Here is a 25522-nt window from a genome sequence, read left to right on the forward strand (position 1 = left end):
TATTTGCTCGTGTGGCAGGTAAACACCAAAATGGACGGGCTGGGCTGAATGGCCTGTTTCTGTATTGTAACTTTTATGTGGCAGAAAGGGGCTGTGGGATATTTCATTTCATTTCCGTGAATCAGCAAACTGCTCGAGTGAAAGTTTTTTTTGTCCCCGCCAGGGTATGGTGGTGTAGTGGTTGTGTTACTGCACTAGTAATCCAGAGGTATTTACTAATAATCCAGAGAATGTGAGATCAAATCCCACCACAGCAATTTGAGAATTTGAATTCAGTTTTTAAAAAACAAAATCTGGAAATAAAAAGCCGGTACCAGTAAAAATGACCATGAAACTGTCGGATTGTGGTAAAACCCAACTAATTCACTGATGTTCTTTAGGGAACTTAACCCTCCATCCTTACCCGGTTTGGGCCTATATGTGACTCCAGTCCCACACCAACATGGTTAACTCTCAACTTCCCTCTAAAGTGGTCCAGAAAACCACTTGGTTGTATCAAATCATTAGTGCAACTGCATCTGTTGATGTTTCTCATTTTCCATTACTGTTCTGTTATGAAAACACTGTACTAAAATAGCCATTGCTCGTGATTTGTAATATGCTAAACATCATTTTTTTTAAATTCTGTGTATTTCTGATTTATTTTTGAGAGCACCAATATTTGGAATGTGTGCCTGTTAATTATCCCGAGTCTGTGTGTTCTTTCGGTAGAATCTGTGGTGAACGATGCCAACAACGACAAATCGGGAGCAGCCGATGTGTCCGCCAGTCAGCACGTGATGGTGTGCGCCCTGCAGGAACTTGGCAGCCTGGTGCAGAGCCTGAGTGCCACTGCCTCTCCTCTTCTCCAGGAACCCTCCATTGGTACGTGGCCGGGCAGATGCTGCAAGGTTACAGACAATTGCATTGATGAAAAGAGCAGCTTGCATTTATATGGCGCCTCTAACGTAGTAAAACATCCCAAGGCACTTCACAGAAAGAAAGACTTGCAATTCTATAGCATCTTTCACGACCTCAGGACGTTGCAACACACTTCACAGCCATTGAAGTACTTTTGAAGCGTAGTCACTGATGTAATGTAGGAAATGCGGCAGTCAAATTTGCGCACAAAAAGATCCCACAAACAGAAATAATGATCCGATGATCTGTTTTAGTGATGTTGATTGCGGGAAAAATATTGGCCAGGACATCGGGGCGAACTCCTCTGCTCTTCTTCAAAATAGTGCCATGGCATCTTTTCCGTCCACCTGAGAAAGCAGACAAGGCCTCAGTTTAACGCCTCATCTGAAAGATGGCACCTCCAACACTGCAGCACTCCCTCAGTACTGCAGTGGAAGTGTCAGCTTAGATTTTGTGCTCAAGTCCCTGGAGTGGGACTCGAACCCATAACCTTCAGACTCTGAGATGAGAGTGCTACCCACTGAGCCATAGCTGACACCTTCACAGGAGCGTTATCAGACAAAAATTGACACCGAGCCGATGAAGGGGACATTAGGGCAGGTGACCAATAGCTTAGTCAGAGGTAGGTTTAAAGGCACATCTTAAAGGACAAGTGAGAGGTTGAGGGAAGGAATTCCAGAGCTTGTGGCCGAGGCAGCTAAAGGCACGGCTGCTAAAGGAGGGGGCGAAGGAAGTCAGTGACTCGTTTTGAAAACCCAGTGGGAATTGAGTGTAAGGCGTGGGCTTGGGTAGCTGTAAACAGAGCTTGGGGGGTGGAGAGTTATTGAGGGGGACCCTTCCTGTTCCCAATGTGTTGTAGTTTATGTGGTTTGCAGATGGCACCAAACTGCTGGGCAAGGGGCAGACAGACTGGGGACTCTGAGGTGGTTGAGTTCCCACGATTACTCAATAGGGTTCGTATCGAGCTTGGGAGGGAGGGGTGATCAGTGGCAAGTGAAATTCAATGCACAAGTACAGGGTACTGCATATTTGAAGTAAAAAAATAAGAGGCACTTGTAGTCCGTGGTTGGGATCGAACATAAAATCTTACAGCACAGAAGGAGGCCATTCTTTGAAAGTGCTGTCCAATTTAGCACATCCCAGCTTTTTCCCCATAACCCTACAAATTAGTCCTCTTCCAGTACATGTCCAATTGCCTTTTGAAAATTCCTATGGAATCTGATTCCACCACCCTTTCAGGTAGTGCGTTCCAAATCTTAAACATCCGTGTGAAAAAAAATTCTCCTAATTTCCCCTCTAATTATTTTAAATCTATGACCTCTGGTTACCAACCCACTTGCCACAGGAAACAGTTTCTCCCAACTTGCTCTATCAAAACCTCTCATAATTTTGAATACCTCTATTAGGTCTCCCCTTAACCTTCTCTGCTCCAGGGAGAACAATCTCTCTACATAACTGAAGTCCATCATCCTGGTAAACCTCTGTAACCTCTCCAAGGCTTTGACATCCTTCCTAAAGTGTGCTGTCCAGAATTGTACACAATACTCCAGCTGAGGCCTAACCAGAGAGTTGTAAAGATTTAGCATATTTTCTTTGGTTTGTACTTTTTTATTCGTTCCTGGGATGTGGGCATCACTGGCAAGGCCAGCATTTATTGCCCTTGAGAAGGTGGTGGTAAGCTGTCTTCTTGAACCACTGCAGTCCTTGTGGTGAAGGTACTCCAGGAAGTGGTTTTTTTTAAGGCAGAGGGTGATCAGCTGGAGCAGACTGCTGGTGAAGGGCGGTTGAGGTCGGGCTACCAGTCTGATTTAAGAACCTGCCAGATGCTGTAATGAGGAGATGGTAGGGCTGGTATTTTGCAAGGGTGAGATTAAAGCCGAAGGAATTTCTTCATCCGCACTGATCCTGGTGATGTGTTTTGTTAAAATTGCTCACACTATTTAAAAAAAAACTAGCCATATGCTACACGCACAACAACTTATATATTTATATAGCGCCTTTAACGTAGTAAAACGTTCCAAGGCACTTCACACGAGTATTGTAAACAAAATTTGACACCAAGCCACATGAGATATTAGGGCAGATGACCAAAAGCTTGGTCAAAGAGGTAGGTTTTAAGGGAGCATCTTAAAGGAGTAGCGAGGCGGAGAGGTATAGGGAGGGAATTCTAGAGCTTGGGGCCTTGGCAGCTGAAATTTCAGCAATCACCAAAACATCTGACGGCGAGCAAACTGATGAGTGTTTGAAACTGAGCTTCCAACTTGTCTCTGTTAATGTGATTAATTTAAGTACAGTTTCCACCTTCTGTACTGCAGCAAAAGTGTATCCTGCCACCTAATAGATTGCAGTTAGACTGCTGGTGGGAGGGGTGCATCCCAATTACACTTAATTTCTTTGTTCACTGTTGGTTTGGTGCAAGAATTTGTTCAGAATGAAGGTGAAAAATGTTAGAACAAATGTTGAGAAGTTACACCAAAAAAAACTAGATGTTCTTGTGTTTAGAAAAGATAGGCTGAGATATTTTATCGTAAATTCTTGAATTCAGATTTTTTTTTCCTTCTTGAAAGGTCTTCTGGAGACGGTGACCTCCGTCCTGCTCCATCCTAGTATGGCGGCCAGGCTGGGTGCAGCCTGGTGCCTGCGCTGTGTAGCGGTGGCGTTGCCGTACCAGCTGACTCCGCTGTTGGACAGGTGTGCAGAGCGCATCAACAGCCTGAAGACATCACCAGAAGCTGTCACCGGGTACAGCTTCGCAATGGCAGCATTGCTGGGCAGTGTGCACCAGTGCCCCCTTGGAATTCCTCATACCAAAGGAAAGGTAAATGAAGAAAGACTTGCATTTCTATAGCGCCTTTCACAGCCTCAGGACATCTCAAAGCGCTTCACAGCCAATTAAGTACTTTTTGAAGTGTAGTCATTGTTGTAATGTAGGAAACGCAGCAGCCAATTTGTACACAGCAAGCTCCCACAAACTGCAATGTGATAAAGACAGGATAATCTCTTTTAGTAATGTTGGTTGAGGGATAAATATTGGCCAGGACACCGGGGTAACTCCTCTGCTCTTCTTTGAAATAATGCCATAGGATCTTTTTACGTCCACCTGAGAAAACAGACGGGGTACTGTACTGGGAGTATCAACCTGGATAATGTACTCAAGTCTCTGGAGTGAAGCGAGAGTCCGACCCACTGAGCCACGGCTGACACCTGAACTATTCAAAAATGTGATGACATAGTAACCCCTACAGCAAACTACAGCCCCATCTCCAAACCTCCCTTTCCTCTCCAAAGTTCTTGAACGTGTTGTCGCCTCCCAAATCTGTGCCCATTGTTCCTGCAATTCCATGTTTGAATCCCTCCAATCAGGTTTCCACCCTTGCCACAGAACCGAAATGGCTCTCATCAAAGTCACAAATGACATCCTTTGTTATTGTCTTATCTGAAAGATGGCACCTCCGTCAGTGCTGCACTGCCTCAGTACTGCATTGGGAGTGTCAGCCTAGATTATGTGCTCAAGTCTCAGGAGTGGGACTCAAACCTTCTGACTCCGGTGGATGTGCTACCACTGAGTCATAGAATGGTTACAGCACAGAAGGAGGCCTTTCAGCCCATCGAGCCATGTCAGCTCTCTGCAAGAGCACTTCAGCTAGTCCCACCCGCGCCCCCCCTTTCCCCGTAGCCCTGAAACTTTTTTTCCTTCAGGTACTTATCCAACTCCGTTTTGAAAGCCGCGATTGAGTCTGCCTCCACCACCCTTTCCGGCATTGCATTCTAGATCCTAACCACTCACTGAGTAAAAAAGTTTTTCCTCATGTCGCCTTTGGTTCTTCTGCCAAACACCTTAAATCTGTGTCCTCTGGTTCTCGACCCTTCTGCCAATGTGAACAGTTTCTCTCTATCTACTCTGTCCAGACCCATCATGATTTTGAACACCTCTATCAAATCTCCTCTCAATCTTCTCTGCTCCAAGGAGAACAACCCCAGCTTCTCCAGTCTATCCAAGTAACTGAAGTCCCTCATCCCTGGAATCATTCTTGTCAATCTTTTCTGCACCCTCTCTAAGGCCTTCACATCCTTCCTAAAGTGCGGTGCTCAGAATTGGACGCAATACTCCAGTTGAGGCCGAACCAGTGTTTTATACAGGTTCATCATAATTTCCACGCTTTTGTACTCTATACCTCTATTTATGAAGCTCAGGATACCATAAGCTTTTTTAACTGCTTTCTCAACCTGCCCTGCCACCTTCAATGATTTGTGCACATATACCTCTGTTCATGCACCCCTTTCAGGATTCAACCCTTTAGTTTATATTTCCTCTCTCCATTCTTTCTACCAACATGTATCACTTCGCACTTTTCTGCATTAAATTTCATCTGCCACGTGTCTGCCCATTCCACCAGCCTGTCTATGACCTCTTGAAGTATATCACTATCCTCCTCACTGTTCACTATACTTCCAAGTTTTGTGTCATCTGCAAATTTTGAAATTGTGCCCTGTACACCCAAGTCCAAGTCATTAATATATATCAAGAAAAGCAGTGGTCCTAGAACCGACCCCTGGGGAACACCACTGTATACCTTCTCCAGTCCAAAAAACGACCGTTCACCGCTACTCTCTGTTTCCTCTCACTTAGCCAATTTCATATCCATGCTGCCACTGTCCCTTTTATTCCATGGCCTTCAACTTTGCTGGCAAGCCTATTATGTGGCACTTTGTCGAATGCCTTTTGGAAATCCATGTACACTACGTCAACTGCATTACCCTCATCAACCCTCTCTGTTACCTCATCAAAAAACTCATCAAGTTGGTTAAACACGATTTACCTTTAACAAATCCGTGCTGGCTTTCCTTAATTAATCCACACTTGTCCAAGCGACTGTTAATTTTGTCCCTGATTATTGTTTCTAAAAGCTTCCCCACTACCAAGGTTAAATTGACTGGCCTGTAGTTGCTGGGTTTATCTTTGCACCTGTCGAACTGCAAGCAAACTGGTGTGACCAGGCAAAAGGGTGGTGCACTGGGTTAGACGCTGGCTTTTCATCTCTGGGACCAGAGTTCAAATCCAGCCCAGATTGATGAGTGGAAAGGCTCCTACAATGGCTGGCTCTGAGGGTCCGAAGTGAAAGGAATCTTGGGCTGTCTCAATCCAGTTCCTTGAGGGCATGGGCTTTACAGCACAGAATTGTACCAAATTCAGTGTTGATTGACACTCCCGCCCAAACAAGCCTAAGGGTGGCTGGTGTGCGAAATACCCCACTGGTGCAGCAGGCAATTAATTTTCTTTTGCGGTTGGGGCTGAGGAATATTGTTGGGACAGAATGGAGTGAACTTTACTCTGCATCTGGCTGTGCTATATCTGACCTGGGAGTGTGTGTTGCCACCACTGGGTACTGGTACTAACATCCCTTGCCTTGAGCTAAACTTTCCCAATATTATCGATTTGCAGCATGTTTAAACTGGTAGTTCTGGGGGGCTGACACTCCAGTGCAGTACTAAGGGGGTGCTGTCTTTCAGATGAGAAGTTCTAAGGTGGGTGTAAAAGATCCCCTGGCACTATTTCGAAGACGAGCAGGGGAGTTCTCCCTTGGTGTCCTGGTCAATAGTTATCTCTCAACCAACGTCACTCGTGGCGTAGTGGGTAAATACTATCGGTATGGAGATGCACATGCTTGGAAGATCCTAGATTTGATTCCAACGCTATGCTGAGTTCGCTGATCTGAGGTAGGGCAGTGGGGTAGGGGGCACTGCAATGTGCTTCATTGTCTCCTGGCCAGAGAGGAGGGAGATCAGCCAGGGTTCCTGCACTGTCAGAGATGTCCTATCTGTGTGGGCTCCCACTGCATGGTGGAACTGCCTGGCAGAGGTTTCTGACTAGGTGAAGACTGGTTGTACTAGTGGGCTGCAATTGAGGTGGCACTGTACCCCCAAATAAATCTCAACCTGCAAGAGAGTCCCTTTCTCCCCCCACCCCCCAATTTTTTTAAAAATTGCCATTTAATAACACTCCAAATTAATGTTTAACATTACACGTATATTTATATATTAATAGAATTAGACTTTGTAAAGTTCTGCCCATTTTGAATTCTTGATCGCAGGAGCGTGCAAACTGCAGCTTGTAACCCACATGCAGCTCCCGAGAATCCTCTCCAAGTCCAGGCTACTCCGTCCTAATTGCACCCGTTTTAATTTTCCGATCCGTCCTGTTTGAATTTTGTGGGCCAGGAGATTCGGAAAGAGCTGTTTTCAGTGTTGATGCTGATTGCTGGGCCAATCCTACATCAGAACGCCAAGGACTACAGCTCGAGATAGATTCATTAAAAGGAGGAAACATTGATTTAAACTTTGTTTGTGGTTTCAGGGCATCATGTGTGACCAGCAAAGGCCTGGACACTCCTGCTTTGTGGTGCAGTTCTCACTCTATAGAGAATTAACCTTGGCTCCATTAAAGATTGCTTTGATATCTAGTCTTATTCAAACCCAAACAACTTGTTTCAGAAAAGTATGAAGGATCATCTCCATTTTTGTTTCTACTTGGTAAATTCTACACGCATAAATCCTTTGTCATGTTTATCCCAGTTTGTTGCTGACTGTTTGGATTTCACGATCATCGAATCTTACAGCACAGAAGGAAGCCTTTCGGCCCATCGTGCCTGTGGCGGCTCTTTGAAAGAGCTCTCCAAATAGCCCCACTCCCCTGCTCTTTCCCCAGAACCCTCAAATTTTTTCAAGTATTTATCCAATTCCCTTTTGAAAGGTATTATTGAATCTGCTTCCACCACCCTTTCGGGCAGTGCATTCCAGATCCTAACTCAATGCGTAAAAACATTTCTCCTTACCTCTCCCCTGGCTTTTTTGCCGATTATCTTAAATCTGTGTCCTCTGGTTACTGACCCTCCTGCCAGTGGAAACAGTTTCTCCCTATCCACTCTATCAAAGCCCCTCATGATTTTGAACACCTTTATTAAATCTCCCCTTCAACTTCTCTGCTCTAAGGAGAACAATCCCAGTTTCTCCAGTCTCTCCACATAACAGAAGTCCCTCATCCCCGGTACCATTCTAGTAAATCTCCTCTGATGCAGGCTAGGTTTAGTTTTCGGTATTCCAGTTCTGTTGTTGTAAGTTAATTTGTTCCATTCTCTTTCTCTGTAGATGGTGGTGAGTATTGCAGAGGACCTGTTGCGCACGGCTTCTCAAAACAGCCGCCTGTCACTGCAACGCACGCAGGCCGGGTGGCTTCTCCTGGGAGCGCTGATGAGCCTAGGTTTGTATATGGAGGGTGCTGACCCAGAGAGCTGGTGCAGTAGTTCGCACTGTTACCAATTCTTGTTAAATGACCTGTTGTCTGCTTAGCTATCTGAAGAACTTTACTATTTTTTGTTCTTTTGTGAGAGATGTTGGTGTCATCGGCGAGCAGATCCAGTTCGAGCATAGCACAGCCAGATGCAGAGTCAAGCTCCCTCAACTCTGCCCTGGCAGTGCGAGGATCTGCCCCCCGCGGTGGGCTGATCGGCCCTCTGTCCCCCGGCGGGTTGATCACCCCTCTGTCCCCTGGCGGGTTGATCGCCCCTCTGCCCCCCGGCAGGTTGGTCACCCCTCTGCCCCCCCCCCCCCCCCCCGGCGGGTTGATCGTCCCTCTGCCCCCCCCCCGGCGGTTTGATCGCCTCTCTGCCCCCCCCCCCCCCAGCGGGTTGATCACCCCTCTGCCCCCCCCCCCCCCCCCCCGGCGGGTTGATCGCCCCTCTGCCCCCCGGCGGGTTGGTCACCCCTCTGCCCCAACCTCAGAAGAGCACCCATCCACTATGGCATCTTTTCCATTTCCCACAACAGCCATCCTTGAGCCAGTCTTGAGTGACACTGCCAACTATGGCTGAATTAGGGGGCCAATAGGATTTGGACTGAGACTGGCCAAACTCATTTCATGTAGGATCCTTGTATTCAGCAGACCCATCACAGAGATAAATGGCCAATGTCTAACTCACTGCTCCACTCATTCCTCTTCCCCCCCCCCCCCCCCCCCCCCAGAGTGATGAGGCAGTTTCAATACCCAACAGCAATTGCTGGGGGTTGATACTGTGGACAAGATAACTTTTCCCAAGTGTAGCTGCATCCAGAACATTGGTTTTGGATCATTAACGCCTTCTCAACAGGGTTTAAGACTGAATAGGTACTGACCAGCATCATCGTTTCCTCCGCCACCCAAGATGCCTTCCTCCACCAACAGCCCAGACCAACCTCCCCATCACCTCACTGAGTCAGGTTGGAGTCAGAGACTCTGAATTCAGCTCGCAGTTGTAGTCATTACATATATGTCGGGGACTCATTTAGACCCCAAATACTATTTCACAGCCAATGGTATATGTCTCAGGAGAGTATTTGAATCTCTCAAAGGGTGAGTAGATGTCACTGTTTCAAGGTAAAGCTCTTTGGCTGTTCCTGCTACAGATTGAATTAATATCCAGGAATTTTGCTTCAATGTCTTTGGTAATCGGGGGGTGGGGGTGTAATTTGACTCCACTGGTCATGTGGGGTGGGGGGCCGGTGTGCAGGGGTTGTTGGTCACCTCCTCCAGGAGTTTGAACGGCTTAAAGTCCATGATCGGGCAGGTTGTAAGCTTCAATGGGTGCTGTGCTGAAGCGGAATAATTAACCTTCTCCCCCCAGGTCCTTCGGTAGTTCGATATCATCTCCCCAAGATGCTGCTGCTGTGGCGCAATGTGTTTCCGCGTTCCCTAAAAGAGCTGGAGGCAGAGAAGGCGCGAGGTGACTCCTTTACGTGGCAAGTGACCCTGGAGGGCCGAGCTGGTGCACTGTGCGGTAAGGGCTAACTACAAATGGGATGATTATTACATAGGATATACGGCACAGAAACAGGCCACTCGGCCCAACCAGTCCATGCCGGAGTTTATGCTCCACTCGAACCTCCTCCCGTCTTTCCTCATCTAAATCGATCAGCATAACCCTCTATTCTTTTTTCCCTCATATGCTTGTCTAGCCTCCCCTTAAATGCATCTATACTTTTCGCTTCAACCACTCCGTGGTAGGGAGTTCCACATTCTCACCACTCTTTGGGTAAAGAAGTTTCTTCTGAATTCCCTATTTGATTTCTTGGTGACTATCTTATATTGATGGCCTCTAGTTTTGCTCTTCCCCACAAGTGGAAACACTCCTCTCTCCATCTACTCTATCAAAATCTTTCATGATTTTAAAGACCTCTATTAGGTCACCCCTCAGCCTTTTTTCAAGAGAAAAGAGACCCAGCCTATTCATCCTTTCCTGATATGTATACCCTCGCATTTCTGGTATCATCCTTGTAAATCCTCTCTGCACCCTCTCCAGTGCCTCTCTATCCTTTTTATAAGAGATCAGAACTGTACACAGTACTCCAAGTGTGGTCTAACCAAGGTTCGTTACAGGTTTAGCATAACTTCCCTACTTTTCAATTCTATCCCTCTAGAAATAAACCCGAGTGCCTGGTTTGCTTTTTTTGTGCCCTTGCTAACCTGTGTCTGTCTACAAATGTGTAATAGTCCTGCAGGAAAGATCATTTAATGAAAAAAGTTGCTTAATTTCCCAGCATTATTGACGGGAAGAATTTCACTCCCTGTCCCAAGTTCCTTTTGTGACTGGTTTTCGCTAAGAAAGAACACACTTGCATTTATATAGAGCCTTTCACATCTCTCGGGTCTCAAAGCAGTTTACAGCCAATTAAGTACTTTTTAAAAGGTAATCACTGTTGTAATGTAGGAAACGCGGCAGCCAATTTATGCATAGCAAGATCCCACAAACAGCAATGAGATGAATGACCAGTTAATCTGTTTTTAGTGATGTTGTTTGAGGGACAATTAAACTCCCCTGCTGGGCAACAGTTCAGCATTGGAGTGTCAGTGTAGCTCGTGGGCTCAGCTCCTGGAGTGGGGCTTGAACTTGCAACGTACTTGGAATTGCATAGAATCTAGAACATAGAAACAGGCCATTCGGCCCAACTGGTCTGTGTCGGCGCTTATACTCCACGCGCGCCTCCTCCCACATTAATTACCTCTTTGCATCTTGCCTCCATATCCCTCTATTCCCTTCTCCCTCATGTATGCATCAAGCCTCCCCTTTAATGCAGCAATGCTCTCTGCTTCAACTACTCCATGTGGCAGCGAGTTCCACATTCTCGCCATTCTCTGTTTAAAAAATTCGACAAAGAAAAAAGGCCTCAAGAGCTGGTATTGAACTCTGCTTTTAAGTTGTGTTGTTAGCTGATGGTAGTTCAGGCACTGCAGTTACGCTTTGTCCATGGGTTGGGTTCACATTCCCAATTGCTATCCAGGTGAGGAGCGACCACATGGACACAGTTCCTGAGGGATTCCAGCGGGATGCTGCACCAGACTTCAATGCTTTTGGTGGAGATGGGGAGGAAGCTGTGGGGAAAATATGTTTTAAGAAAACCAACGAAATTAAAAAATCTACCTCTTGCTCTTTTCCTGCAGCTATGAGGAGTTTTGTTGCTCACTGTCCTGAGCTTCTCACCGAAGATGTGATTCGCAGACTGATGACCCCCATTGAATGTGCCATGCTGATGCTGTCTCAGTGAGTAACTCGCAGCAAGTTTCCCCAACAGCTGAGACAAATCCTAGTACTTAGACTAATATTTAAACTAAACTACAACTTACACTTATGTAGTATCCTTGATGTAGAAAAACTCTGTAGGTGCTTCTCACAGACGTAATGAAATCAACGAGATTTCAATTCCTGTATATCTATCTCTCTCTGTCTGTCTGTGTATGTCTCTCTCTCTCTCTTTCTCTCTCTCTCTTTCTCTCTCTCTCTTTCTCTCTCTCTCTTTCTCTCTCTTTCTCTCTCTTTCTCTCTCTCTCTTTTTCTCTCTCTCTCTCTGTCTCTCTGTCTCTCTGTCTCTCTGTCTCTCTGTCTCTCTGTCTCTCTGTCTCTCTGTCTCTCTGTCTCTCTGTCTCTCTGTCTCTCTCTCTCTCTCTCTCTCTCTCTCTCTTCCTCTGGCTCTCTTTCCCACTCTACCTCTTTTTCACACTCTTTCTGTCTGTCTCTCTCTTTTTCACTCTGTCTCACTATCTGTATCCCTCTCGCCGTGTCTCAATCAAGAAACACAGATTAGGAGGGATGACTAAAGACTCGGCCAAAGGAGATAGGTTTTAAGGAGGGTCTTGGAGGTGGAAGGGTTTAGGGAGGGATTTCCAGAACATGAGGCAGACCATACTAGATTTAGTAATGAGTAATAAGCCAGACTTAGTTAATAATTTAACAGTAAGGGAACATTTATTTCACACCTCTCACATGATTGAATTAAATGTTAGGTTTATAAAGGAGAAACTTAACACCAGTATTCAAGAAGGGTAGTAGGGATAAACCAGGGAATTACAGGCCAGTGAGCCTAACATCAGTGGTAGGGAAATTATTGGAAAAAATTCTGAGGGACAGAATTATTCTCCACTTGGAGAGGCAAGGATTAATCAGGGATAGTCAGCATGGCTTTGTCAAGGGAAGATCATGTCTGACCAATTTGATTGAATTTTTCAAGGGGGTGACTAGGTGTGTGGATGAGGGTAGTGCAGTGGATGTGGTTTACATGGATTTCAGTAAGGCTTTTGATAAAGTCCCGCATAGGAGACTGGTCAGGAAGGTAAGAGCCCATGGGATCCAGGGTGCCTTTGCACATTGGATCCAAAACTGGCTCAGTGGCAGAAGGCAGAGGGTGATGGTGGAAGGTTGTTTTTGTGACTGGAAGCGTGTGTCCAGTGGGGTACCGCAGAGATCGGTGCTGGGTCCCTTGCTGTTTGTGGTCTACATTAATGATTTGGATGTGAATGTAAAAGGTATGATCAGTAAGTTCGCAGATGACACGACAATTGGTGGGGTGGTAAATAGCGAGGAGGGAAGCCTCAGGCTACAGGACGATATAGATGGGTTGGTCAGATGGGCGGAACAGTGGCAAATGGAATTTAACCCTGAAAAGTGTGAGGTGATGCATTTTGGAGGGACTAACAAGGCAAGGGAATACACAATGAATGGTAAGACCCTAGGAAAGACAGAGGATCAGAGGGACCTTGGTGTGCATGTACATAGATCCCTGAAGGCAGCAGAATAGGTGGATAAGGTGTTTAAAAAGGCATATGGGATACTTGCCTTCATTAGCCGAGGCATAGAATATAAGAGCAGGGAGGTTATGATGGAGCTGTACAAAACACTGGTTAGGCCACAGCTGGAGTACTGTGTGCAGTTCTGGTCGCCACACTATAGGAAGGATGTGATTGCTTTGGAGAGGGTGCAGAGGAGATTTACCAGGATGTTACCTGGGCTGGAGCGCTTCAGCTATGAAGAAAGACTGGACAGGCTGGGGTTGTTTTCCTTGGAGCAGAGAAGGCTGAGGGGGGACTTGATTGAGGTGTACAAAATTATGAGGGGCATAGATAGGGTAGATAGAAAGGAACTTTTCCCCTTAGTAGAGGGGTCAATAACAAGGGGGCATAGATTCAAGATAAGGGGCAGGAGGTTTAGAGGGGATTTGAGGAAGAACTTTTTCACCCAGAGGGTGGTTGGAATCTGGAACTCAGTGCCTGAAAGGGTGGTAGAGGCAGGAACCCTCACAACATTCAAGAAGCATTTGGATGAGCATTTGAAATGCCATAGCATACAAGGCTATGGACCAAGTGCTGGAAAATGGGATTAGATTAGACAGGGCTTGATGGCTGGCGCGGACACGATGGGCCGAAGGGCCTCTTTCTGTTTTGTATAACTCTATGACTCTAAGATTCTAGATTTTAGTAAGGCTAACTTTAACGGGATGAGACAGAAATTGATGACGGCAAGCTGGTCAAAACTGTTATCGGGGAAAAACTACAGATGAACATTGGGAGGTGTTCAAAAAAGCATTTAGCTCAATACAGGACCAGTATATACCCCCTAAGGGGAAAGAGCTCTACTTACGAAATAAAACTGCCATGGTCGACAAAAGAGGTGAGATAACGTAAAACTAAAGGAAAGAGCATACAAAATTGCAAAGAATAGTGTAGAGCCAAGGGACTGGGATAGATATAAAGAACAGCAAAGGAAGACAAAAAAAATGTTAAGAGCTGCAAAAAGGAATACAAAAAGAAACTTGCAAAGGATATGAAGATTAACACAGTTTTTAACAACAATTATATTAGTTAAGGGTAATGTGGGCCCTTTCAAAACAAACGTGGGTAGTAGTGCAAATGAAAATAAGGAAATGGCAGACTTGTTGAATAATTACTGTGTGTCAGTTTTCACAGGAGAGGAAGAGGATAATATACCTGACATTACAAGGAAGCTAATAATGAATCAAGAACTGGCACTCACTAAAGTTAACATAAGCAAGAAACAGTATTAGAAAAAATAATGGCACTAAACACCGACAAATCCCCAGGACCTGATGGTTTCCACCCTGGGGTTTTAAAAGAAGTAGATGAGGAAATTGCAAATGCTTTGACCATAATCTTCTAAAGCGCTCTCAATTCAGGAATTGTCCCTTAGATTGGAAAATTGCAAATGTAACTCCATTATTTAAGAAAGGTGAGAGAGAAACCAGGAAATTGTAGACCTATTGGTCTGTTATTGGAATCTATAATTAAGGACAGAGTGACAGAGTACTTGGAGAAATTTGAGCTGATTAGAGAGCCAACATGGATCTGTAAAGGGTAGGTCATGATTCACAAACCCAATTGAATTTTTTGAAGAAGTAACTAAAGGGAATGTCTCTATGTAGTTTATATGGACTTCCAGAAGCCATTCGATAAGGTTCCACATTATTATTCTCTGGAATATAAAAAGTTGAGGGGTGATTTGATTGAGATTTTTAGGATTTTGAAAGTAACTAGAGAAAAACTTTTCCACTGGTGGCAGTGTCCAGGACAAGGGGACATAATCTTAAAATCAGAGCTGGGCCATTCAGGAGAGAAGTTGGGAAACACTTCTTCACACAAAGGGCGGTAGAAGTGTGGAACTCTCTCCCACAAAAAGCAGTAGATGCTAGCTCAATTGATTAATCTTATATCTGGGATGGACAGATTTTTGCTGTCAACAGTATTAAGGGATATGGAGCCAAGGCGGTTGGATGGAGTTAGGATACAGATCAGCCAAGATCATATTGAATGGCGGAGCAGGTTCGAGATGCTGAACGGCCTCCTCCTGTTCCTATGTTCCTCAGAGGCTGAACACATGGTCGCCATGATGGAGCGAAGAGAGTGGGTGATGCATGAGGTTGGAGTCAGGGAAACAGAGTTTGGGAGGGTTGCAGGGCTGGAGGAGGATACAGAGATAGGGAAAGGTGAGGCCATGGAGGAATTTAAACTTAAGGATGAGAATATTAAATTTCAGGCATTGGAGGACCGGCAGCCAATGTAGGTCAGCAAGGACAGGGATGATGGGCGAGTGGTTTTAGTGTGAGATAGGATATAGGCAGTAGAGTTTTGGATGAACTGAAGTTTGCAGAGCATGGAGGATGGGAGGACTGTCCTGGGGAGTAATGGAGGATGGGAGGACTGTCCTGGGGAGTAATGGAGGATGGGAGGACTGGCCTGGAGAGTAATGGAGGATGGGAGGACTGGCCTGGAGAGTAATGGAGGATGGGAGGACTGGCCTGGGGAGTAATGGAGGATGGGAGGACTGGCCTGGAGAGTAATGGAGGATGGGAGGACTGTCCTGGGGAGTAATGGAGGATGGGAGGACTGTCCTGGGGAGTAATGGAGGATGGGAGGACTGGCCTGGAGAGTAATGGAGGATGGGAGGACTGGCCTGGAGAGTAATGGAGGATGGGAGGACTGGCCTGGAGAGTAATGGAGGATGGGAGGACTGGCCTGGAGAGTAATGGAGGATGGGAGGACTGGCCTGGGGAGTAATGGAGGATGGGAGGACTGGCCTGGAGAGTAATGGAGGATGGGAGGACTGGCCTGGGGAGTAATGGAGGATGGGAAGACTGGCCTGGGGAGTAATGGAGGATGGGAGGACTGGCCTGGGGAGTAATGGAGGATGGGAGGACTGGCCTGGAGAGTAATGGAGGATGGGAGGACTGGCCTGGGGAGTAATGGAGGATGGGAGGACTGGCCTGGAGAGTAATGGAGGATGGGAGGACTGGCCTGGGGAGTAATGGAGGATGGGAAGACTGGCCTGGGGAGTAATGGAGGATGGGAGGACTGGCCTGGGGAGTAATGGAGGATGGGAGGACTGGCCTGGGGAGTAATGGAGGATGGGAAGACTGGCCTGGAGAGTAATGGAGGATGGGAGGACTGGCCTGGGGAGTAATGGAGGATGGGAAGACTGGCCTGGGGAGTAATGGAGGATGGGAGGACTGGCCTGGGGAGTAATGGAGGATGGGAGGACTGGCCTGGAGAGTAATGGAGGATGGGAGGACTGGCCTGGGGAGTAATGGAGGATGGGAGGACTGGCCTGGAGAGTAATGGAGGATGGGAGGACTGGCCTGGGGAGTAATGGAGGATGGGAAGACTGGCCTGGGGAGTAATGGAGGATGGGAGGACTGGCCTGGGGAGTAATGGAGGATGGGAGGACTGGCCTGGGGAGTAATGGAGGATGGGAAGACTGGCCTGGGGAGTAATGGAGGATGGGAGGACTGGCCTGGGGAGTAATGGAGGATGGGAGGACTGGCCTGGGGAGTAATGGAGGATGGAAGGACTGGCCTGGGGAGTAATGGAGGATGGGAGGACTGGCCTGGAGAGTAATGGAGGATGGGAGGACTGGCCTGGGGAGTAATGGAGGATAGGAGGACTGGCCTGGGGAGTAATGGAGGATGGGAGGACTGGCCTGGGGAGTAATGGAGGATGGGAGGACTGGCCTGCAGAGTAATGGAGGATAGGAGGACTGGCCTGGGGAGTAATGGAGGATGGGAGGACTGGCCTGGGGAGTAATGGAGGATGGGAGGACTGGCCTGGGGAGTAATGGAGGATGGGAGGACTGGCCTGGGGAGTAATGGAGGATGGGAGGACTGGCCTGGGGAGTAATGGAGGATGGGAGGACTGGCCTGGGGAGTAATGGAGGATGGGAGGACTGGCCTGGAGAGTAATGGAGGATGGGAGGACTGGCCTGGGGAGTAATGGAGGATGGGAAGACTGGCCTGGGGAGTAATGGAGGATGGAAGGACTGGCCTGGGGAGTAATGGAGGATGGGAGGACTGGCCTGGGGAGTAATGGAGGATAGGAGGACTGGCCTGGGGAGTAATGGAGGATGGGAGGACTGGCCTGGAGAGTAATGGAGGATGGGAGGACTGGCCTGGAGAGTATTGGAACAGGTGAAGTCATGTTTGAGGGTTTCAGTGCCAGATGAGCTGAGGTAGGTGCAGAGAGGGAGAGGGTGACGATGTTACAGATGTGGAAGTAGGCTGTCTTTGCGATGGGAGGATATGGGGTCAGAAACGTAGCTCGGGTTAAACGGGACACCGAGATTGCATACACATCTGAGACAGTGCCAGGGAGGGGGGATGGATTCGGTGGTAAGGATGTGGAATTCGTGGCAGGGGTCAAAGACCATGGCCTAGAAATTGGGTTGGGGCGCCAAAGTGGCGCATAAGTCGGCGGAGCGCAGGATTTAGTGCAGTGATCGGAGTGATACCGATCGCCAGAAATTCAGTTTAATTGCCCCTCGAGGGACACGGGGCGAGGCTCCAGGCGCTCCGCGTCCCTCTTAGGGCGCTGAAACTGATTATCGCAGCGCAACGTGCCGCAGCGCCACATGCTGCGGCACGGCACGCTGCGGTACTGCAGGCCTTCCTCCCAATGGTAAGGGGGAGGTGCCTGCCACAGCGCGATCCCCAATCGCGAGTGCCGGCAAATGAGCCCGGCACCAAGGAGAAGTGCCGGGCTCTCGGGAAACAGCCGGCAATGCCGCGGGGGGGGTGGGTTAGGAGGCCGGGGACGGAGGTGCTGGCAGGCGGCCGCCGAAAAAGCGGCCGCCCCGCACCTCCACCTTAACTTGCGCCGCTGCCGGCACAGTAAGGCCCCGTGAACCGGGCGCGGGTAGCGAGCGGCGCAACTGCGGCGTTCGCTACCAAATATCGCGAACGAGGCGCTGCGCACACCGATGACGTCATCGGTGGCGGCGCAGCGCAAATGCCTAACGCCACCATTAGCGCCCCTACTGAATATCGCCGGAGACGCAGCCGGTGGCGCTACAGCCACTGACTGCCTCTTTAGGCGCTAACAGGTGGCGCTACTCACCCAATTTCTCCCCCCATGTCTTTACCACATAATCTACAGCCCCGATAGACCGATATCACTTGTGTTTACTGACGATGACCTTTGTTTTCCACGCTATACTTTTGGTATTGAAATAGCTTACGACCCGGCATCAGATATGTTTAAAGGTCAATGTGCGGAAAAGTTTGGAGTCTATATCTCCTTTTAGAAACCCCAAGAATGACTAAAAATAGAAGCTGAAATGCTGGGTGGCAACACTCAGAAAAAGCAAATCCCTTCTTGTAACCACAGGGTGTTTGTTCACCAGCATCCCGTCAGTCATAAAGGCCTATGGAGCTCAGCTGAAGGCGAGTGCAGCAATGGTGCGTTTGCGTCTCTATGACATTCTGGCTCTACTGCCTCCAAAAACCTACGAAGGTAAATGAAGTGCAATCCTTTCCCTTTTGAAGCAGTATGTTATTACAGTTGTGTTTTTTTGGGGTTGCCATCTATAGGAATTAAGGAAATTAATTACATAAAGCCTACAGTTGGGCCACTTGACCCAACTAGTCGATGCTGGCGTTTATGCTCCACACGAGCTTCCTCCCACCCCTCTTCATCTACCCCATCAACATATCCTTCCTCCCTCATGTATTTATCTAGAGTCTCCTTAAATGCATTTGTGCTATTTGCCTCAACTACTCCTTGTGGTAGCGAGTTCCACATTCTAACCAGCCTCTGGGTAAAGAAGCTTCTCCTGAATCCCCTATATTAGTGACTATCTTATATTTATGACCCCTAGTTTTGGTCTCCCCATAAGTGGAAACATCTTCTCTACGTCTACCCTAGCAAAACCCTTCATAATTTTAAAGGCCTCTATCAGGTCATCCCTCAGCCTTTTTTTTTTAGGGAAAAGAGCACCAGCCTCTTCAATGCTTCCTGATGGGTATAACCTCTCAGTTCTGGTATCATCCTTGTGAATCTTTTTTGTCTCCAGTGACTCAATATAATATGGAGGCCAGGACTGTGCACAGTATCAAACTAACTAGCTTAGCATCATATATGTTGCAGAATGTGGGCGTGTTGAGTTGTCCGTTCGTGTTTGAATTTAACATTCTGCAAGTTAATGGCTCACCAGTTAGCTTTGATATCATTGATCCACACTGTGCACCGTTGCTGAAAGCTGACTATCTGTATCTGCATAGCTATTGCTACTATTGTAGCAGTACTTTATAATGTCTTTTGAATGTTCAGTTTAGTTCAAAAGCTGCTCATGCTAGACACTTGCTGCTGCTGAATTAGCAGACTTTGACCTGCCTGCATGATACGACAGTGCAAGTAATGACAGTGAACAGGCTACTTAGAAAAGGCCACCGTAGAATTTGCCTATGATTTTGGCTACATGACCAAATTGAATAACGTGTCAACATTTCTGTCACTATCTTGTGAAAATCTGGAGATAATCGTTACCACTCAATTGTAATTCCTTCCTAACAGGAAGCTTCAACGCTCTGCTTAGAGAACTGGTTGCGGAATTTACGTTAACTGACAATTCTGCCAATACAACTACTTCCCTACTGCGGTCGCTCTGTCACTATGATGATAGTGTCCTCCTTGGCTCCTGGCTTCAAGAAACTGACCATAAGTCAATCGAGGATCAGGTGAGTGGTGAAAAGGCCTATGTTCCAAATAACCTGTTTTATATTTTCTCTTATTGACCGAACCAGTTCAGCTCACAAACATCACACTTGCTAGGATAGCATTGATTGAATTAATGTCAACGATTGCAGGCATTTGTTTGCTGAGGGAGAACACTATATGGGCGCCCACAGTGACCCTCAAGAGTAGATAAACATATAAAGATAGAACTTGCATTTCTATAGCGCCTTTCACGACCTCAGGATGTCCCAAAGCGCTTTACGGCCAAGTAAGTACTTTTTTGAAGTGTAGTCACTGTTGTAATAAAGAAAGACAGACTTGAATTTCTATCGTGCCTTTCATGACCAACGGATGTCCCAAAGCGCTTTACAGCCAATGAAGTACTTTTTGAAGTGTAGTCACTGTCGTAATTTAGGAAACGTGGCAGCCAATTTGTGCACAGCAAGCTCCCACAAACAGCAATGTGGTAATGACCAGATAACCTGTTTTTGTTATGTTGATTGAGGGATAAATATTGGCCAGGACACTGGGGAGAACTCCCCTGCTCTTCTTCGAAATCGTGCCATGGGATCTTTTACATCCACCTGAGGGGGTCTTCGATTTAATGTCTCATCCGAAAGACGGCACCTCCAACAGTGCAGCACTCCCTCAGCACTGGACTGGGGGTGTCAGCCTAGATTTTTGTGTTCAAGTGTCTGGAGTGGGACTTGAACCCGTTACCTTCTGTAATGTAGGAAACGGGGCAGCCAATTTCCACACAGCAAGATCCCACAAATAGTAACGTGATAAATGACAAGATCATCTGTTTTAGTGATGTTCGTTGAGGGATAAATATAGGTTCAAATCCAGCATTGGCCTGTTGGCAAGTAGTCAATGCTGACATGAAGGAGAGGCCAAGTGGTTCCCCACAGGGAGTAAGCTAAAACTGGACTATGGGTTACCTCGTGGCAATTTCCCACCACTGCTTTTGGCCGGTTCAAGAGAGACCTTTTGATGTAAAAATACTACTGAGCGCTTGGTTTGAGTATAAAATAAGGCTCAGTAGTCTTTTTACATCAATTTAATCAACTGTTTCAAAACCATGAGATTTCTAGTTACAATCACTAGTTCTTGGTTACAGAAACATCCTGAGCAAGCTGGGCCCACGCCCGAGTATTTATACTCCTTCGTTGCTGCCACCAGCTGGCTGCCCAGTGTTACTTCATGAGTCATGATAAGATTCATGACACCTTTCAGCCAGTGATCTGTACATGAGAAAGGAAAGCCAAAAAGAGGGAAGAGGGTACAGTGCCTCAGCAGTCAGGAATTTCTCCAGAACTGGTAGCTGTCGTGCACGCAAGCTATATTTTCCATGGCTCTGCTTCCCGGTTAATGACAGGAAAAGCGGGAGAGCTGCGAATTGTGTGCAGTGACCCCTGATACACTCCAGTGTTGCGCTGGGAATGGAAGCTCACAAACTGTCGTGATACCAAAAAAAAAACAATATTATGGTAATTAAGTTACTGATGTGAAGGAAAAACTTAATTACTTTCATTTTAATCCTAAGTTATTGGGTGGGAGGGTGGGGGGGAGGTATTTCCCAACTTTAATCCAAAGCAACACTAACTCTGCTCAAAAATAACAACAGAAAATGCTGGAAAAACTCAGCAGGCCAGGCAACATCCGTGGAGAGAAATTAGAGTCGACGTTTCGGGTCGAAACCCTTTTTCAAAACTGGAAAGGAAATGAAATAGATCGAAAGGATCTACTCTGCTCACCCGATTTCCCTTTTTCTCCCATTCTTCTCGACCTCCGGACATCCCAAAGCGCTTTACAGCCAATTAAGTACTTTTTTGAAGTGTAGTCACGATTGTAATAAGGAAACGTGACATCCAATTTCCGCACAGCAAGATCCCACAATCAGCAATGAGATCATGACCAGGTAATCTGCTTTTAGTGATGTTGGTTGAGGGATAAATATTGGCCAGGACACCGGGGGGAGCTCCCCTGCTCTTCTTCAAATATTGCCATCGGATCCACCTGAGAGGGCAGACAGGGCGTCGGTTTAACATCCCATCCGAAAGACGGCACCTCTGACAGTGCAGCGCTCCCTTAGTACTGCACTGGAGTGTCGGCCTGGATTTTGTGCTCAATTTTCTGGAGCGGGGCTTGAACCCATGACCTTCTGACTCCGAGGCGAGAGTGTTACCACTGAGCCACGGCTAACACAATATAGGAAACACATCTCTTAGAAACTTCCGAGCACTTCACCCACAGTAAATTACTTTGAAGATCTACTGCTATGGAGGCAAATATAGCAGCCAATTTGCACACGGCAAAATCCTGTCAACAGCAGTGGAATGAATGACCAACTCATCTGTTTCTCTGTGGTGTTGGTTGAGAAAGGAATGTCAACCAGGGCACAGGAGAAATCCTTGTTCTTCAAATAGTGCCATGGGAACCTTTTATACTCAGCTGAACAGGCAGACCGTTTTAACGTTCTCATCTAAAGGATCGCACCTCCACACATTGCAACACTCCCTCCTTACTGCACCGAAGTGTTAGCCTAGGCTGCATGCTCAAGTTCCAGTGTAGCACTTATAACCACAACCTTCCGACTCACACGAGCGAGTGCCACCAGCTGAGCCAGGCTGGTACTTATATTGATCACACCACATGAAAAATGAGTCACTTTTCAACAATGGTCATTATTGGGTTGAACACGCCCCGTTAGTTGTAATTGTTTACCAGTATGAATCTTTTCCTTTTTTAAAAGAACTATTGTCGAGATGAAATATCATAAACAAAAACATGCATTTAAATAGCACCTTTAATGTCTAAAAAATGTCCCCAGGCACTTTAGAGGCAAAAGGGGAAAAAAATGGACCCCAAGCTAGAGAAGATGATATATGGAGAAGGGATGGGATTTAAGGAATGTCTTAAAGGAGGTGGCGAGGCGAAGGGGTTTAGGGAAGGAATTCCAGAGTGCGGGTATTTATAGTGAGTGACTATTCTATTTTATGTATGTTTACTGTAGTAGCTCTTAACTGTAACAATTTGTGGTAAGTCAGTGATTTCTGAGCTAACCAGCAGTGTACGTGGCTCCCTCACTGACTGATGGCTCTTTTTTTTAAAGAAAAAGCTGTTGATTCATAGTCTGCCAAGACGGTTTTAAACCACACAAGGAGGTGCTGAAGTTGCTGTGTGTGGTTTTTAAACTTGCTGATTGATGTGGTGTCGAGACAGTGTGAGTCATTGATGGGAGGGCTGAGAAGTAATACACGAAAAGGGGAGATGATGAGGCTTTTGAGCCTGTGACACACGACCTCTCACCATTCTGAAGAAGAGGGGGATCATGGAGCTCCGAGTCCCTTGGCGAGGGACGATGATGCAAATCTTGTAATTGGCGTGTTCTTACTATAGGACGCTAGTCGGGCACAGCGATCACTCTAGGAAAGAAGGAACATTGGCCGATTCACCGCTGTGTTTGTATAATCCTCTGACTGTCCGGGGTTTGGGCATTTGGGGTTTGGGCTTGTGTCAATGCAAGTGAGATCCCTTTTATAGAGTGACATTCCATAAATCAATGGGTCCAATCAGCACTTCAGTAAGGACAAAGTTAAAACTAAAAGTAGAGAAAAGGCACTAAATGCTAACACTTAAATTTAGTTAGGGATCAGCAGTAGACTGGGCTTCCTGCGCATCTCTCACTTCACCTACTTAACGTATCCCTGTCTTTGGAGTGAAGCCAGCCCCCCACACTGGGAGCTGCGGATAACTGAGAAAGTCCCAGACAATCCACGAGTGAGCACAAGAGAAGAGCTCCCAACCTCGCACCTACACTAACTGGTGATGGAGGCCAAGCCTCCTCATTGACCAAACAGCAAAGGGCAGGTGGTCACGTGAATAATTAAGCTTTCGTCTTTTGGATGAGATGTTCAACCGAGATCCCGTCTGCCCTCTCAGGTGGATGTAAAAGATCCCATGGCACTATTTCAAAGAGCAGGGGAGTTCTCCCCGGTGTCCTGCCCAATATTTATCCCTCAACCTACATCACTAAAACAGATTATCTGGTTCATTATCACATTGCTGTTTGTGGGAGTTTGCTATGTGCAAATTGACTGTTGCATTTCAGCGACTGCACTTCAAAAGCACTTCATTGGCTGTAAAGCGCTTTGGGATGTCCATGTGGTCATGAAAGAAGCTGTATAAATGCAAGATCTTCTTTCTCCTACAACCTGCACAACCTAAGAGGCTTGCCTATTATATTCCCACAAGTCCCATTTCCTGCTTCTGTGGACCTCCAAGGGAAAAACCTTTTTTTGGTGGTACCAGTACACACAAACACAAAAATAAATTGAGCAACTCATGAACTGTCTCGTGCTATTGAACCACCCGTCAAGATTGGCATTTGTAAAAGCAGCAGCTGCTGGACTTACCCTCACCCCCTTTGTTTCAGGTGAGGAGCCAGTTATTCGTGCTTCCATTTCTACTGCCCCCTTCTCGCCTTCTCTTTGTCACATAACTGTCTTTCATTTCTTTCTAATCCTCATTCTGCCTCCTGTGGTCTTGTGCTACTATCACTCCTACCATTTATAGCACCATCAAGCACTTTACAGATCATTTCTATTTCTCCTTTCTTGTGTGTATGTGTGCTCTTACCCCCACCCCCCATTCCCTTTGTTCTTTTCCTTTTTAAATGCTGTCCATCTGTAATGCCCTCCAGTTCTGATGGGTCCACACCTGAAACATCAGCTCGTCTGTTTTCTCCACAGATGCTGCCTGACCTGCTCTGATGTTGGCAGCATTTTCTGCCTTTTTGCTTAAGGTACAATTTCAGTATCCATTTGAGGCAGTGCAGACAGCGCCCTCACCTCTGTTTATTGGTCCGATTGCCACACCTCTGAGTAGATAAAGAGTTGATTCACTGGCAGTCCTCAGCAGATTACCACACCTACTGAAGCATCATTCAGTATAATCATTGAGGCAGATCTGAGCAATAATAAACCCTTCTAGGAACTTCAAAGAGGGGCTACTGCACTTTGTGATTTATGAAGAGCCCTTGGGTTAACATCTCAAATGGTCAAGCAGCTCAAGGGAACATTATTTTAGGATTAGAAGTAAACCGCTTAAGATAAATATTTCTTTGTGAGAATGTGGAACGCACTGTCCCAGGAGACTATTGGTGTGGGATAAATTGGGGTGTTTAAAAGGAACATAGGAATAGTCGTAGGCCATTCAGCTCCTTGAGCCTATTCTGCCATTCAATAGATCATGGCTGATCTGTATCTCAACTCCATCTACCTGCCTTGGCTCCGTAATCCTTAATACCCTTGGCTAGCAAAAATCTATCAATCTCAGTTTTGAAATTTTCAATTGACCCCCAGCCTCAACAGCTTTTTGAGGACAAGAGTTCCAAATTTCCCCTACCCTTTGTGTGAAGAAGTGCTTCCCGACATCACCCTGAACAGCCCAGCTCTAATTTTAAGGTTATGTCCCCTTGTTCTGGACTCCCCCACCAGAGGAATTAGTTTCTATCTCCAAAAAAGGAGATGGGTACCTTTTTTGTGAAGTGCACAATACGAAGAGTGGACAGGAAATTGGGTTTGAAATGATAAATCAGCTATTGCTAACAAAATGGCAGAGAAGGCTCAATGGGCCAAGTGATCTACTCCCGTTATAAGTTCCAGTGAAAAAGTGGAAATATTCTTTCCCTGACAAGCAATTTCATTTTGAAGATGGCTATTCCAATGCGCTGGTCTATTTTTATAGCTGTTGGAGTGGAGGACACAGTCTGCAGTCACGGTGGTGTTGCGTGCAATACAA

The 25522-nt window shown here is 46.6% G+C and overlaps 1 protein-coding gene across 1 annotated transcript in view; it reads left to right on the forward strand.

Moving 5' to 3' along the window:
* Positions 1-25522, forward strand: part of heatr5b (HEAT repeat containing 5B) — a 243401-nt gene that overhangs the window by 45299 nt on the left and 172580 nt on the right. The window contains exons 9-15 of the mRNA XM_085996729.1: positions 712-864; positions 3468-3718; positions 8047-8158; positions 9558-9710; positions 11372-11471; positions 18387-18496; positions 19556-19719. Of these exons, the coding sequence (XP_085852855.1) occupies positions 712-864; positions 3468-3718; positions 8047-8158; positions 9558-9710; positions 11372-11471; positions 18387-18496; positions 19556-19719 (1043 nt within the window). The remainder of the gene's footprint in view (positions 1-711; positions 865-3467; positions 3719-8046; positions 8159-9557; positions 9711-11371; positions 11472-18386; positions 18497-19555; positions 19720-25522) is intronic.

Source organism: Somniosus microcephalus, chromosome 9, assembly GCF_052327205.1.
Source record: "Somniosus microcephalus isolate GS21.2 chromosome 9, FLI_Smic_1.0, whole genome shotgun sequence".
In the NCBI taxonomy this organism is placed as follows: domain Eukaryota; kingdom Metazoa; phylum Chordata; class Chondrichthyes; order Squaliformes; family Somniosidae; genus Somniosus; species Somniosus microcephalus.